The sequence below is a fragment of the Scomber japonicus genome, chromosome 19 (assembly GCF_027409825.1).
Source record: "Scomber japonicus isolate fScoJap1 chromosome 19, fScoJap1.pri, whole genome shotgun sequence".
NCBI classification, from domain to species: Eukaryota; Metazoa; Chordata; class Actinopteri; order Scombriformes; family Scombridae; genus Scomber; species Scomber japonicus.
Genome location: NC_070596.1, coordinates 21,030,799 through 21,048,280, shown reverse-complemented (window position 1 = coordinate 21,048,280; position 17,482 = coordinate 21,030,799). Strand labels below are relative to the sequence as shown.

The 17,482-nt window shown below is 38.1% G+C and overlaps 1 protein-coding gene across 1 annotated transcript; it reads right to left on the bottom strand.

The window, feature by feature from the left end:
• Window positions 1–4,132: 4,132 nt before the first annotated feature.
• LOC128380522 (guanine nucleotide-binding protein G(q) subunit alpha-like) lies at window positions 4,133–16,477 on the bottom strand. Its single transcript, XM_053340368.1, has 8 exons — window positions 16,195–16,477; window positions 15,849–16,002; window positions 13,253–13,437; window positions 9,620–9,774; window positions 9,168–9,296; window positions 8,839–8,968; window positions 5,719–5,872; window positions 4,133–5,561 (listed from the first exon to the last, which is right to left on the bottom strand). Exons 2-8 carry the CDS (start codon window positions 15,982–15,984, stop codon window positions 5,371–5,373), a joined length of 1,080 nt encoding a protein of 359 aa, XP_053196343.1. The 5' UTR covers window positions 15,985–16,002; window positions 16,195–16,477; the 3' UTR covers window positions 4,133–5,370.
• Between the last annotated feature and the right edge of the window lie 1,005 nt (window positions 16,478–17,482).

Sequence of the window (17,482 nt, the reverse complement as noted above, 5' to 3'; positions counted from 1 at the left end):
AACTGGGACCACGTTAACGTTATATCTCTAGCAGTGGAGAGCAGCCTCTGTGCTGCACCTTCAGCTCTGGGGTGCAGGCAGTGGTGGACAGTAACAAAGTAAATTTACTTGAGTACAGTTTTTGAGTATCTGTACTTTACTTGAGTATTATTTTTGGGAGATACTTTTACTTTCACTCCACTACATTTGAAGGACAAATATTGTACTTTTTACTCCACTACATTTCTATTGATGCTCTCGTTACTTGCTACTTTTGAGCTTACGTCAGCTGATGATTTTTTTTTTTTTTTTTTTTTTTTTTTTTGCAAAATTCTGAGAAAAATAAACGTTCTGCTGATTTGCATATGGTTTGTCTTAGTCGTATTGCCGTACCTGTACTACGTCGTGCCATACAAAGAAATGAAGAAACTCCCACCGAGCAGGTCTTATCTCAAACCCATGATTGAGATTATTGTCACAAAAACTCGTCTTCCAACCTGAAAAAGTATGTCGCGGTAAAGTAGCTACTAACGTTAGCTAGCTTAATGTTTGTTAAGTTGCAGATGAACATTTTAAACATAATTGTATGTGTTTGTAGTATCATAGTTGCCATTTAAACGGGTTAAACATATGGCAACTGTTGCAGTGCAGTTGAATTATTAAGTTGACTTTCTGTTCATGTTTTTTATACAATTCGTATCAAAGAGTCCCAGGTAGGGGTTAGGTGTGTTGAAATGTAACTGTGCTCTGAGGCTTCTTGACTTTATGTGTTTATTTTTGAGCTATAAACATGTCTGTAGCAGAATCACATCAGTGTATTGTATAATGACAATAAAGCTACTTTCCTGTATTTCCTGAGATATTTTTACTTAAGTACTAGTTTAAGCAAATACTTTAGTACTTTTACTTAAGTAATATTTTGACTAAGCTACTTTTACTTGTATTGGAGTAATATTTGACAATGAGTATCTGTACTTTTACTCAAGTAGTGAAGTTGTGTACTCTGTCCACCTCTGGGTGCAGGGTTTTTGAAGTGAAACAGACTGAACACACCAAACCAATTTCTTCACTTCAAAGTTAGTTTAAGTTGCTCAATTTTGCAGTGTGGTCAGCTAGTCTCATCTTGTTTGTTACTACTACGTTAGTCTCTGGGTTACATTGTAGAAAGTTCACATGTACTACAGGTTCATCTCACAAAGGTAATTAAATCAAATCATGTTTGTAACCGCTGCCTTCTTTGAAGTTGAACTACAAGATAGTCAAATTTAGCGTGTCTATGCTCCAGACAGTCTGGAGGCTGCCGCTACACTGTAGTCACAGTTCAGTTACACCTTTTCTGATTCGTCAACATCACATGCCTGGACATTGATAAGAGTAATTGATAAGCTCATAGGCATACGATTCCGATGGTTTGGACAATTTGGAACCAGTTATCAACTGGAACTGGTTCTCAATTCTCATCTGTATCGTGGACATGAACCTGGTTGACACATGCCTGTTAGAATAGTCTCCGACAGTCCGATAAAGCTGGAACGACACAGCTGCTTACTGTGGACATTACACTCCACCTCTACCGGTCTCTGCAGGCTATTGCTTTTTAAATGATGTCGATTAGGGCTGTGCTCTGATGGGAAATCATTTGAGCTTTCACTATTACATTATGGAAGCTAATTTTCGGTGTTAACAAGGAAACTACTGCATGTGACAGAGCAACAGGACACTTGACCTTCACTTGAAACCAATTACAACTAGTGTATGATTCTTCTTCCCAGTAGTGGAACGTAACAAAGTAGGTTTACTCAAATACTGTACTTAAGAGGTACTTATATTTCATTTTCCATTTTATGCTATTTTATACTTCCACTCTACTACATTTGAGAAAGAAAATATTATACAGTCTACTCCACTGTATTTATGTGACAGCTTTAGTTACTTTTCAGATGAAGATTTGACACAACAAATATAACAAGGTTTTAAAATTCAACACATTGTTAAACCTTTCTGTTTTTTGACATCTTACAAAAAGCAGTGTTGTCAAAGTCACTTTTAAGTCTGAGTTGTTAACAGCTCCACCAAGTAGTCCCTCTAAATGTTTAGTTTAATATCTAACCATATATGTATACTAGTAGTTCAAACTAGTTCCACCTCCATCAACTAGAACAGTAACATGCTTCAGTATTAATAATCTGATGATGACATAATATTATAGTGGTCAGCAGGATGAAGTGCGTACTTTAAGTGTAATACTGTAAGTATATTGTATACTAATCCTTATGTACTTTTACTTAAGTATGATTTTTCATGTCAAACTTACTTGTTTGCTGTATTGATACTTACTTAAGTAAAGTAAGTAAAACACTATATTAGGTTTTATAAAGCCTGATAATCTAGAAATCAAGATTATCTATCAATCTAGATTAGGAATGGAAAGAGGTCAACAAATAGCCAATGGCTTGATTAAACTGTTTGAAGGTCCCATAGCCACTCTCGGGGGAGGGTTGTTTTATGGTGTCAAGGAGAACCACACCATGCAGTGAGTGTTGTGGCAACTGGCCAACGGATTCACTTCTCCTTTCCCACAATTCCAAATCTGTTTCACTATGCCCTCTGTTCTTCAGACTCTGTATTTGGAGATCCTTTAGAGACAACAGGTGCTCTGAGGCCCACAGCCAAAGGTTCTCCACCATCATCAACAAGGATGCAGGCTGGACTCCACCATTCCTGTTAATGTAGGCTACTGTGGTGCAGTTGTCAGTCCTCACCAACACATGTCTCTCTTGAAGGCCAAACATCACCTATCGCTCTCCCCAGGCAGGTGCCCCCATGCCTCACCCCATTAGGGACACAGCTGTGAACACCACGACATAGGAGGTCACGTGACCCAACAGTGTTCCCAGTGACAGATTCAGTGGAAACCCACAGTACTGCAGCTTATCCTGCACTGCTGGAGGGATGATAACCAGGCAGTGTTATCAGGCAGGTGCTGCATGTGTAGCACCCCCTGTGGAACTACTGGATGAGCTGCAGTGACTAGCCCCAGTACCTGCATAACAGTCAGTGCTGACACCATTGCTCCCCACCACTGCAGGGTTGTCCATTTAGGTTCAGTGAGGAAAGTCTACAGCTTGGTTGAATTACGTATGACTCCCAGGTATTCCGCATGTTTGTTTGGCTTGGGGGTGCTCTTCTTCCAGTCAATCACAAACCCTGACTTTGTTAGATGTATAATCAATAGGGCTGTGTGTAAAATTACCTGGAGTTGGTCATGACAATGAGGTCATCTAGGTAAAAGAAGATCCTCATGCCTTAGTTGCACGGTGGCTGCAGCACTATGTCCATATATCTGCTGAACGTGCCTGTTGTACTTGGAGGCTATCTGCTGAAAGGAGAGGTGGGGAACCAGTCACCTGGTTGAAGCAGTTCCAGTAACCTCCTGATAGTTAACATGTCTTGTGGGCAATGCACTGGGTCAGAGTGTCCAAAATGAGTCTGAAAGCTCCTGTCCTCTTGGGAACTAGTAAGTATGCAGAGTAAAAAACACTCTTGTCTATCATGAGTGGGAATAACCGGCAAAACCATGGAAATTGCATTTGGCTGATATGCAGTATGATAGATAGATATTGGGGAGATTTGGGTCTGGATTGATTCAGTTTATCACGAAAGGTGCCCAGCAGCCTTTTCACCCCTTTCATCCATGCAGGTCACTAGTGCCATGTACTTCTTATGCCACATTAGTTACAATATCTACCTCCAAAAATAAAGATCCTCTGCCGCAATACATATCCCCATGTACAACACTAAAAATATGGATCTCTATCAGAAGTGCTGCTGCAGGCACCAGCTAGATGGATGTATCACAAAGAAGGATTTCAGGACTAACACTGTTGAACCAACTGATGGAACAGCCAAGAAGACAAACACTTGAATGGTAAACCAACTGTGTGCTGGAGCTGATTTGTAAACACAGACAAGGAATAAAAACCTGAGCAACAAATGAACATCAACATATCTGTTTATTCAGTCAATCACATTATTAAAAACACTAAGGCTGCATTAGATAAGACACTGCAGTGACAGTAAAACAGAAACATAAATTAAATCGTACAAATTAAGACTAATTATTTATTTATTATTTATTCTTTTTTATCAAGAAGAGAGGTTGTGTAAACATTAGTGCCATGGATATGCTCTCATTAGCTTTTTATTCATTCATATCATACTGTTGAACAGCATCTAAATTACATTAATTATCAAGAATGCACTAGTTTAAGGCCTGAGAGATTACTTAACAGATCTCTCTTCAGCAGTTGGCCTTTTACATTGCCCTTGCAGCAAACAAGGGAGGGGGAGGACTGGGGAATAACTGTACCATGTGATATTTACACTGTGCATTCAGATAAAGGGCAAGTTTTGAAGCCATTTACAAAAAATATTTTTAGGGAAGAAAATTACTTGAAAAAAAAAAAAAAAACCTACTAAAAACTGTTAATGAACTGAATATACACACCGTTTTTTTCTACAGCTTTGACACAATAACAAAAACATTTTAAAAAGGAGTGCTAATGTAGCAGAATCTAGTAGGATTCCCTTTAAATCTGTGTTAAATTACATAAAAATATATAATTTACACTGTGCACACAGAAAGTGGTTTAACACTGAACAATGCCATCACAGACTAATGCAAAGTGAATGAATTTGAAACAAGGTTGTGGAATTATACTCAACCAAGTGAGGTACACACATGCAGGATATTGGTATACTGATCGTACGAAATGCTCAGTGTGCAAACCAATAAAATTGTATTTAACTAAATGTGTAATTAGTGTTGATTTATGACTAGTTTCCCATTAGGTCAAGACACAAACTAAGCATTTAGAGTTTTTTTACTGTTTAACTTTAAAAAGAAAAACATGACCGACTTAGGTTAGTGATGTGAGGTGCTGCACTGCAGTTAGTCTACATTCACTTCCACAGATTCCCTGAAGGACAGACCTAGTACATTACTAGTCCTTAGAGGCTTACGAGGCCACTAAAATACTTTTCCCCCCTCTCAATTCATCCACGTGCATTTATACTGTTACTGCTCAAAAATGTTCACGACGAGCTTCATATATTTGAGTGCATACTATAACAGACTCCTTACTAAGGCAGCACTTTAATTGTCAGGACACACTTCATTATAGCTGGAGAAATCCATTTTCAAAGAGCCTACCAGGAGAATTTGAAATACATCAGTAGTACAGTCATTTGGCGACAAGCTCTGTAGCTTCTCAATTTCCTGTTTTGGATTACAGTGTTCAGCAGCAGTGTGAGGCGAACTGAAGCACTGCAGAGCTCTGCCGACTGCCAGCTGTACAAGGTAGATTGAATTACAGCGGAACCATCACAGTCTTAAACCAAGTTGTAGACTTCCAGGTTGCCTTGCAAGATATGGTCTTTCACCGCACGGAAGACAAATCGGATGTTGTCTGTGTCTGTGGCACAGGTGAAGTGGTAGTAGATTAATTTTTTCATGTTTGGATTGAGACTCACAAACATATTTAAAATGAACTCTTTCCCTGCTTTGACATCCCGCTGAGGACCTGGAGGAAAGACACAAAGGGCAAAAATGTTAAAATGTAGTAAATGACATGACAGTAAGTAATTTTTTGTAGTTTCATAAAAGTTCAAGAATATAAAAGATGCTAGCACTCTAAAATCAAATAGTTTTGGAGCATTAAAGTGACCACCATCACTCACCATCATATTCAGGGAAGTAGTCAACCAAATGTGAATACATGATTTTCTCCTCCAGTAAGTCTATCTTGTTGAGGAACAAGATGACTGAGGACTCTTCGAACCACTTGTAGGTTATGATTGTCCGGAACAAGGCCATGCTTTCCTCCATTCGATTCTTTGAAAAACATGACACACATCTCAGTAAGAGTAGAAATGTGAATTCAAACATAGTGCTGACACAGCCATACCTCAGCAATGATTGTGTGAGCAAATGCAGTTGACTGTAATATCATCAGATGAACAAGCCTGTCTGACAGGTGCACAGTGCTGCTGAACAATGACTAAAGAGCTCCCCCTACAGTCAGGGGCAGAGCTTTCTCAAGGAGTCCTTCTGATAAAGTTATTTTAAAATCCACAACTGTAAAATAGCTGATATATTCTATTCTCTCCTATCCTGTCCTATCCATAAACACAAACAGTCACTTATTGAGTGGAGCAAGCAAATGTCTAAGAAAACACACAGTGAAGCCAGTTTGTCAGACAAGCTTGTACTGAAGAAGCAAAAAAAGTAAATAGGTTGCCAGTCGTGTCCAAATGTTTCAGCACCAAGGACAGAACGCAGTGCTCCTTGTGCATTGATTGATGAACCGTTCCGCACCAACATCGATAGACAGCGACAGGCCAGGTGCACTGTCTCAGCACCATGTCTTTCTTACACTGAAATAACGTAAACATAAAATAGACAACACAAGTCCTCCAAGTAGATAGTTTACAACATCACAGGCAGTGACACAGACAGGGCCAAGATGTGGTTAGCATGAAGTTAAACAACTGATTCATTTAATATTCTAACTAAGCTCTTCATAACCTAAATATATGTTAATAAAGATTACTTATGGATGTTTGTAACTTGTAACCTGAAAAGTAAGAAAAAAACACACCCAGTATTTCCCAAGAAAAGCATATTAGTATATTCTTTAAGAGTTTTTGTTCATGTCAAAAGGTATAATCAGGTGTATCAAATACACAATTTACTCACGTTTGTTATCTATATGTTTGCATAAATTTGCACAAGCAACAAGCAGACAGCTTCTGCACAGGTTAATTCTCAAATCACACACAGTAAACAGGTGACTGGCCCACTTATAAAAGCAGAACTGGGGAATATCCACCTTGTCAGTACAAGATGAAGTACGTAATATAACTTTCATAAATTAAGGAAGCTACATTCTCACTCACCAGCTGTCCCTGCTCAGCCTGTAGTTTAGTGTGGTCAATTTGTGAACACACCATCATCCTTCATATAATCTGAACAGGTCCATAAACTTTGTATATCACCTTCCTCCTGCCAACCACTTTGTCTTTGTCAGTGTTTACATCCTGCTCAACACAGCAAAGAGAGGTTGGATCGTCTGGCCGTTAGCCACCGTCAGGTTAGTGTGCTAGCCGTAACGTTAGCTTGATTATTCGTTCCATCATCATTGTGGTTATGTTAAAAGGATAAGAAGATGTAAGAGGAGCAGAGGGTGCAATTACACTTTTCCTACTCTCTCGCTCCTTAAGTGTTAATGCATCCAATTTGCACTTTCTCTCTATTTAGCTCCTAGCTAGATTAAAAAAGCACATCACCTTTATCATTAATTTGACAGTGTGCAACATTCACGGATACACGGCCTAGCTTTTAAAACTCCTGGCTGCCAAATAGAGTGGGAGTGGCCTGATTAAGGGGGTTCTAAAGGTGCGTGCCTCTGTTGGGGCTGTTTGCTCCATAAGATGAGAACCTCTTGGTTCCCCCCCTTGGTGGGGGCTTGTCAACAACACACCCTCTGAGTCTGACCTCTACTTTTTTTTGTCACAATCAAGACACATAAACAAACTTCATTCAAAATATTCAACTAAACTCAGACATGCCATGTTCAGTCAGGCAGATTGGGCCCCTTTGTAACCCCCCTTCCTCCCCTTTGCTCACTCTACAACAGCCTGCTGTTGAACTATGCACACTACCACAGAGGAGGGTTAAAATACAGTTTATGATTGACTATATTTACATGCACAAAATATTGTAGTTTTTGCCCTTGAAAAAAAGATATATATATATAAAGAAGGTATATTCAGCTGATATTCTGATTTACATGCAGAAAGTTTTCAGGGTTTCCCTCTGCTCTAGTAGGAATGGGAATCACAAGATCTCGACAGGTATTAAACATGAGTGAGCTGCTGCCTGATACCTGTAAGTGATATTGATATGGCTGATATCATGCATTTATATTTACAAGCACATCCAGTACCAAGGTTGTTCCACAGTGTTTACTACACTGCTGAGAGTTTTTGGTGCATCACACCGAGTCGTCACTGTCAATCCATGGCTGCACGTCAGGATAAAAACCACTCCCCTGTCGTGGAAAAGGCACGCTCTGTTTTTCCAGCCTGCTCTGAACAGCTCTCCACTCTCCTTTCATTCCTGTCATCTGTCTGCCTTCCTGCTCCTGCATTTGACATTTTGCCTACGCAGAGGTGCGTTACACAACCAACCCGTCATGTATGTCTACTCTAGCCTTCCAAACTGTTGGTTGCTAGTTGGTTTTGTTTACATCGCACATAGCAGACCATAAACAGGCAAGAGGCTGTGTGCAAACTGCAATTGAGACGCATATTCCAAATGTGCTGTATTCATATCCAAAGAACGTTACTAAAACCCAAACATACTGGCATATCCCACGTCTTAATTGGAAAATGCTAAATTCGGAATAAGGCCTAATTTGGAACATCCAAACGGATATATACTGTTTACATAACCCATATCAGGTTTGGAATATTGTCATCTTCTAAATAATAGTGGAATATTAGTAAGTATGTAAATGCAGTCATTGTAACAGAAAGAGAAATATAAAAAGAAAGAAAGAGAAAGAATCCAGACTAGCGTTGTAGAAATCTAGGTCACTGTCTCCACCAAACAAGTTTGGCCTTAAACAAAAGAAACATGTCTCTTTGTGTCCCCAGTGATTTTAGTTTTTAATCATCCCTTCATGAGGCCCTTTCTTTCCCATCTGCTGACTATTGTGCAATAACTGAAAAGATATACAGAAGAGATTAGCTTATAATTGTAACACAATGGAATGCAGAAAGCAGCCCCCATCTCACCTCATTGGATGACTCAATGAGGACCTGATCGTACTCGCTGAGTGCCACCAGGAACATGATGGAAGTCACATTCTCAAAACAGTGAATCCACTTCCTCCTCTCTGAGCGCTGGCCTCCCACATCCACCATCCTGCAGCCAAAGGCAAAACAAAAATCATATTACCAATCTACAGACTGTTACATTCTTTGGTGATCAATTCTAAAAATCCTCCAGTATTGATTATGCAACTGTCAATGTTAGCCTCCCCTACTCCAGGGCACCTTTTCACTGTTTGTGTTCTCATCTGCAATTGACAAAACATCACAAAAACGAAGCATGCAGCACTCACCTGAACACCACATTCTCCAGGTCAAACGGGTACTCTATAATACCTGTTGTGGGCACCCTGACCCTCAGGACATCCTGCTGAGTTGGCAGGTATGTAGTATCAGCGATTCGGTCCAAGTCATTCAGATAGCTATCAATACAAGAAGACAAAGCACAGTTAACAAACAATGCTGGTAATATAGAGGGGTGAAGAACCCAGAGAAGAGACATTTATTGTAAAATATTTAAGTCATGGATGTGTCTGTTACAGACACTTCACAATAATTGATTTTTTTTGTGACAATCTAAATAGTATATCTTTGATTTTATTAATATAAGCTTTTGTCAACAACCATAAATGGAATAAACACTGAACCTGACCCTACTGAGTGCATTAAACAGACAACCGGCAGATGAGACAGTGGAAACTATTTGACAATGTCTGAGGAGTTATTCATCTCTGTTTACACTCACTATTTGGCTGAGTCTGAGAGCTGGTATTCCCTCTTCCGATTGTAACATTCCTGAATCCCCGGATCGCTCCACAGGCTCTTGATGGCATCCACGAACGGGTTTGTTAATATTGTGATCTTCTCCACATCAACCTCATTGACAATACTGGCATTGGCCTGAATAACAACAGAGAGGAGCAAAATGATCAACATATCCAAACACATTCAGAAACAAAGAAAAAGAAGACTTATGTTCATGATATCATTTATTTATTCTTAGGCATCTCTACAGTGATGTTATGTAAGATTAAATTCAGCTTGTTAGAGAATAATGTGTCACTCTCACACATTACTGATGGGAAGTACATGTGCTGTAGTTTGATTAGTCAGGGAAAAAGACCTCTATGTTAATCTCAATTTAGATCTGTATGTTAAATTGTAATCCATTCATATTCTACATCTTTTGGAGTATATATTCTGATGTAAACTCTTCATTTATCTTGACACTGACTACATTATTTTCTGTGCTTAGTTCAGATGCCATTAGATTTACTATTTTTCTTCATTAAAATGACACTTGTGTTAGTGGATAACTAGCCTTTCATTACTACTCTGTTTACAAGCTTCACGTCTAGCAGTCATCTTTGTTAATTAGCTGTCAAAACAGCATTGTAATGGGCACTCCAGATAGTTGTAGCCCTGCTACTGATAGCACTAGAATGGGTGTGTACTTTAATGTGCAGGCCAACAACTGCAGACTAGAGCCAGCCAGATATATTGGTCAGCCGATATTGGCCTGTCACAGATACATCATTATTGGCATATATATTGTCCGATATGCAATATTTTAGTAATTTTAGTAGTAAGTAATATAGGCAGCATTTTATGTATATTTGATTAAATAATTGACTTAATACAAGCTTTATATATATATGTACATGTTTTTTGTTGTATGTGTTTTATTTATAGGAATTTATAATCATTAAATTATTTACTGATGTCTGATGTTTTATACAATAGTTTATACAAAAGTGTATTGTTAAACTGTAAAATATCCTACCTCCATGTCTTTTTCACAAGTGTTTGATAACCACATTGCAAAAAAATGTACATTTATGTAAAATCCTGTATATATAAGATTATTGGCCGATATATCAATATCAGAATTTTTTTACTCACTAATATCAGTATTATCTTCTACTGCAGACTGACTGGCAGTTGTCATGTCTGCGGTAAGGTTGAATGTTATCCATATCGAGTAGAAAATGTCCCACATTTATTATCGTTATCAAAACACATTTTATTGCAATCCAGTATCAAGATCGTTTTACCACCCAGCCCTAGCCTAAACTATTATGTATCATCTTTTTTTCCCCTCATATGCATTCATAGATTCAGAGAGGTAAACAAAGTACAAAGGGTGCTTAGTGTTCTGGGTAATGCCTTCTTGCCATTACTGCCCTACTTTGTATTTGATTCATACATATTTTCCTGACTGCACATTACTTATGCAATCGTTCAGCAAGAAAACACTTGGATTAACCTGCACAAGCTGTTTGTGTTTTATGGTCATTTATTGGTGAACTATTACTTTAAATCTGTTTGCTGCCAGAGACTTTAGTATCATCTCATGGCAGGAGAAACTGCATAATCAAACATATTCTACAGTCTGATATACTGCAATTATCCTTTTATTAAGGCCAGCTATCTCTGATGTAATAGTCCCCACTTCAATCAATGATAAGAGAGGAGAATGTGACTGGTAAATTCCAGCATAATGACGGCCATATGTACACACTGTTAACGGGTTTAACTAGTTTATTACAACATTGTAAAATCAAATGAAACTGATACTATTCAAAGAGCTGTACCACGATGATACAACTTGACTGAAACTGCACCCAGATGTTGTAAGCGTGTTAAAAAACATCAAGTGAAGTTTATGTTCAGTCACTTTTACACATTTCTGGGGCAATACTCCTCAAATACCTCTTCCTTTTTTGTGCATGTTGATTGATTTTACAGCTCCTGCTTCAGCACTTTCATCCTTCCATTCTTTTCTTTTGTTAAATGATGGGAAACATTTAAAAAGGACCACTGTGTAGGATTTAGTGGTATCTAGCAGTGAAATTGCAGATTGTATCCTACTGAATGCCCCTCCCCATGGATGGATTATAAAAACTGGGTACTGGATCAAAGATGGCATCCATTCAATCCAATCAGAATTGTTCAGCTAGCCAAAAAAAAGTTTGTAGCTTGCCCCCCCACTGGCCCCACACATGAGTTCCCACTCAGCCCACAGACGTTACATTGTGATGACATCACAGATTTTTCAATCACAGATTTTCCAATCACTTTTCTCAGCTCAAGCAAAGTTTGACAAATAAAAAACCTCTATGGATCAACAATTCATAATAGAAAGAGTAATATTTGATTTTATTTGGAGTTTGATGTGTCCTATCAATAATTGTTTTTTCAAACAAGTAAACAGGTCTACAAGGAAAATGCCTTCTGGGCCGAAGGGGGATTTTTCACTGCAATACCGCAAGTGACGACTGGGAAAAATCTGTTGCAAAGGTAGCAACGGCACCCTACCCAGTTCTTATAATACATCTATGCCACTCCCCTTCAAACTTCCCCTCCTCTTGCAAGCGTGTCAAAAAACCTACAGTGGCCCCTGAACTTGCAAAAAAGGCAAAAGGCCCTCTCTATAGCCAGTGTTTGGTTTGTCCATTCACTATAAAAACATGGCTGTGCAACATGGTGGGCTCTGTGGAAGAGGACTCACTCCCAATATAGATATAAAGTGCTCATTCTAAAGTAACAAAAACACACTGATTGTTATTTTCAGGTGATTAAACACTCATTAAAACATATTTCTGAATATATTTCTATCAAGTCTATTCCGCCAGATCACACTGGTTTCTACGCACTGCACCTTTAAAGGTGTCCTCTTGAACTGCTGTGCCAGGCTCAAATTTTCTTTCTCTTTAACATTTTCTTCTGCATTGTCTGCTCTCCTCAAATTAATCAAAGAAAATATAAGCAACTTACTAACAGTTTGCTTTAGGCACATTGGCTCCTTAACCTTTCTGACCTCACCCTCAACGGTTGACAAGAAAAAAATCATGCCGACTCAGACATGGTTAATGCTGCCAAAGGTTAATAACAGCCACATGACTCTCCCTCCTCCCATTATCACAGGACGCAGGAAGTGGACTGGTCTTGCCTGGGTTCCATCTTTACCTGGAAGTTACTGTGGCTGAGTGAGCCAGCACATTTGTGTGATTAATAAGCTCCTGTCACTGGTATTACAGGGGCAGACTCCTGTGTGATTAATGGGGAAATCTCTGTCTCACTTCCTATTTTGTCTCTTACTTGTGTTTGGCTCAGGGGTGCCTGTCTTTACATGCCTGCAGAGTAACATCATGTGTACTTTCCAAAAGACAGCCGGGTCTGTAAGCAGGCACAACTCTCTGGCAGAAGGATTGCAAAACTAAACACTGTTGCAAATTACCAGAAATACTGTGAATACACAATAATACACACTGCAGGCTCTGTCAGTGCCACGCTCTGGTGGATCAGTGTGTGGTGAAACCTCTGTCTTAATCTGTCTGTCTGTCTGAAGCAGCAAAGAAAGTGTAATGTGGTCTACCTGGTTGTTTTCATACTTGTAGGGGATTTTCAATATGTTCATGGCCTGGATCATGGCCTGCATGGCTGTGAAAATGTTCTGGTAGACCAGCTGCCTGAAGCCTCTCTTATCTTCGTCGGAGTATCCCCGGCCATGGATGATCCTCATCTGCTTGATGAAAGTACTCTTCCCACTTTCACCAGTCCCTGACCACCAACAAATACACACAATTAATATCCACACATAATCACATAATGGATTAAACTGAGGTTCTTATACATTTTTCTGCCAATAAATGATCAATAAATCCTTCTAAAAGACCAAAACCAACAATGTGCTCAAAAACATATGTAGCCAATGCAGCCTGTATAACCAAGAAAAGACAACACTTTTAAATATATCAAAAATCTAATATAATATCTAGTCTTATAACATGATATTGGTATTGTATCAATATATTGATATTCTTTGTGAAATGTCTCCACTATTGGACTGACTATTTAACTATTGGATGGATTTCCACGAACATTTTGAATCCACATTCCCGTTCCCCACAAGAGGACGTGTAATACCTTTGATACTCTTCTAGCTTTTCATTGAGCAACATCACCTGGTCCAAATTTTAATTTATACTGTACTTTAGGGTTCATGACTATACCTACAAAACATCTGAATTCCCCATCAGCCTCAGTTGTCATTTAGTTTCATGCAAATAATGGCATGGTGAACATGGGAAACATTTTACCTCCTCAACATCAGTATTGTTCTTGCTAGCATGTTAGCATGCCAATGTTAGCCTTTAGCTCACAGAAATGCTGTACCTAAGTACAGCCTGACAGAGCTGCTAGTGTGGCTGAAGTCTTAATCTGTTTGAACATCAATATAGCCCTGTGGCACAGAGGAGTTAACTTCATCAGGCTTTCTCTACACAGACAACTCTTGTTACTAAGATAAATTAATTGTTAGTTCTGATTTCTTGACAAAATGAGAAATACAGAATATTATCAGTCTAATCCTGAAATGCTGCTGTCTATTTTATGTTTAAAAAAAAAGCCAAAGGAGCAATGTGTCTGTATTGAGCATGTTGTACTTTTCACTCTTATGCAATCTGAATTACCACAGGATGTGCTCTGGCCTTATAAGTTGTACCTACTCTTTAAAAGCAGTATATTGTTACCTCATCAGCAACTGTATCTTTGTAATATCTGAACTAAAAGGAGTTGCAGCATTTCCTGTAGGATATGAATTTGAAAGGGTATTTAGTAGCAACGGATGAAAAGTTTAGATAAACAGTGAAGTGTGAATTCCACTTAGCATGTCTTTTTTTTTTTTGAAGTTACGTACATTATTATGTCTGTCTCATACCAGACTTATATATTTAAGGTTTACATGTTATATCATTACACTTTATTGATTTAAATCTAATACTATTCTCCATAATAACAATTTAAGACTTCAAAGTATTGTTTGCTGAGCACTGAAGCTACACATCTTTTGACTTTTGACCTAAAAGGGCCGTTATACATTCAGCATGAGTCAATCATTTTTAAGAGCAGGATAACCACAACCCACATGACTACTTTAAATCTTATTTACGGACAGTGTTGATGACACATCTTAAGTGACGTCACACAGGTAAAATGTGGCTTCCCAAATGATGCAGCTTTCATGTGATGTATTTATCTACAGGAACTAATGTGTGTCTAATCAATACTTATGTAATCTTAGCTAAACTTGTAATATTGAGATACTTTATTTAAGTAAAAGTAGCAATATCACTGTGTATAAGTATTCAAATTCAAATTAAAGAGAACTTAATTGTACAGTAAATATCAAACAGTCATGTTGTTAGATATTTTACATCTGAATTTCTTAGATGATTTCAGTACTGCAGGCCTAAAGAGGTCAAAATGTCCCAATATTTCAAAAAGAAGTCAGAAAAATGTATGCTAATCTGTGGTGCTGAACTTTGTTTTTCTTCTTCCCTACTCAATTAATCATTTTACAACCCCTCAGCTTACCTTGTGACCCTTTGATGGGAACCTGACTTCTAGGTTGTGAACCACTAGACTACAAACAGTAGACCTGCAGTGATTACTCTGTCAACAGAAAATTCATCGCCAACTATTTTCAACATCAATTAGGCTAATTGCTTTAAGAAAGAAAAAAAGGCAAATTGTCTGGTTCCAGCTTCTTAAATGTCATCTTTTTTCTCCATACAATTGTTCATATTTTCTGACATTTTATAAACCAAACAATGAATCAATTACTAATTGATAAATGAAATAATCATTAGTCCCAGCTCTAATAAACACTAACCTAGTTTAACCCCTGTTAAACACCTGACCCCAATTTGAGAACCACTGGTTTAATCTACCTTTTATCATATTTTATTTCAGTTTTACACCTAAAATATTCATCTGAAATGTAACTAGTAACCATAGCTGTGAAATAAATGTAGTGGAGTGTCCAATATTTACCTCTAAATAATATAAGTAAATTAGGTAAAAGTGGTTCCAAATGTTTGCTTAAGAGCAGTACTTCTAATAAATGGTCTTAGTTACAATGTAATACCTATCAGACAAATATGACAGACAGAGTATTTTTGGTCCTTTACCGAGTAAGAGGAGCTTGTATTCCCGTCGGGAGTCCCTCTTGTCCCGGCGGAGCTGCCTCTCTATCTCATCGTTGATCCTACGAGCCTCTTTGGCCTCAGGGCTGAGGCAGCAAGCACCCACGGAGCTAAGAGTCATTTCTCCTGGACACCTCACCTTCCAAGGCCAAGACAGATACATGTTTATTATACAGGCAAGACAAGCCCTGCGTATCCTCTAAGTCAATGTATTATTGATTAAACTCCACGCAGGAAAAAAAAAACCCGTTTCTCCTGCGCTGTACACAAGGTTTGACAATGTAAATTTTTAAGGAAGTAAAGTGGTTACACTAAAGGGTGTTTGCATTACCTTGTTCCTGTCCTGTCGGCAGGAAATTAACTTTGTGCAATAAGTTAAAGACTGTGAAGAAGCGAGTCTTAACCTCTGATAGCTAAGCTCCGGGCGTGGTGAGCTGAATATGGCGGAGTTTCACTTCATTGCGCTACAAAATGACACAAAAAACTTGGCAAAAGTCATTCTTCGTGGCAAAAAAACAATATTCCCATGCCACCTTTTTAATGTTTTTGTCTTTACGTTAAACTCTGTGTTATCTTCCTCTGCGCGCAGTTTTACTCTGCTGCTCCCTGCTCCTCTGTGCTGAGAAAAAAAACAAAAAAAAAAAGCTCAACAGTGCACCATGTGACGGGAGGGCTGTGCTGATGGGAAATCGTGTGGGCTTTCACTATTACATTATGGGAACTAATTTCCGGTGTTAACAAGGAAACTACGGATGCATGTGACAGAGAGCAACAGCCTGACACACATCACTTTCACTGCAAACCAGTTCAGTCAGTGCATGATACATATTCTTATTTCAAGTGTTGGAAAGTAACTAAGTATATTTCCTTAGGTATTGCAGTGAAGTGCATTTTAAAAGCTATTTGCAGGAGATTCAGGATGCTGCACATGTTTTTATTTAAATTATTGTTTTGAATAAAGGCTTTATAACTTAATCTTAAGGGCTTTTTTGTTTGTTTTCCCCCCTCTTCTTTAGGAGCATGTTTTCCTTGAGGTTTTCATGATACAGCCCACTACCTCTTTTCACTTCAGTATTTCCATTTGATACTGCTTTATACTTCCACTACATTACATTTCAGAGGGAAATATTGTACTTTCTACTCGACTACATTTATTTGACAGCTTTAGTTACTTTTTAAAGATTAAGATTTGACACAATTAATATAGCAAACTTTAAAAATACAATTGAAACTGGTGTTCAAAGTTCAAAAGATCAAATATTTCACCAAAATTCAAACATTAATGAAAGCAAAAACAAATAATGTATCAGTAAGTTTTCCTCTCCCATTAATCATCTTTCATATTTATCTGATGACCTTTTGAAAGAGTTGAAAGTAGCTCCACCTACACAGTGACACTTATTAATAATCTAATGTCATATGTAATAATATAACTGAGGAACAAAATAAGTATTTTTTATACTACAAGTAAATTTTGCTGCTAATACAGTACTTGTATGCTTTTACTTGGGTGGTCATTTTTCACTTCACTTTTCTTCTACGTAAGTATTTTTACATTGCTGTTTTTTTTTTTCCAATACCTTCTTCCACCACTGCCCATTCCTGTTGAAATAAACAAC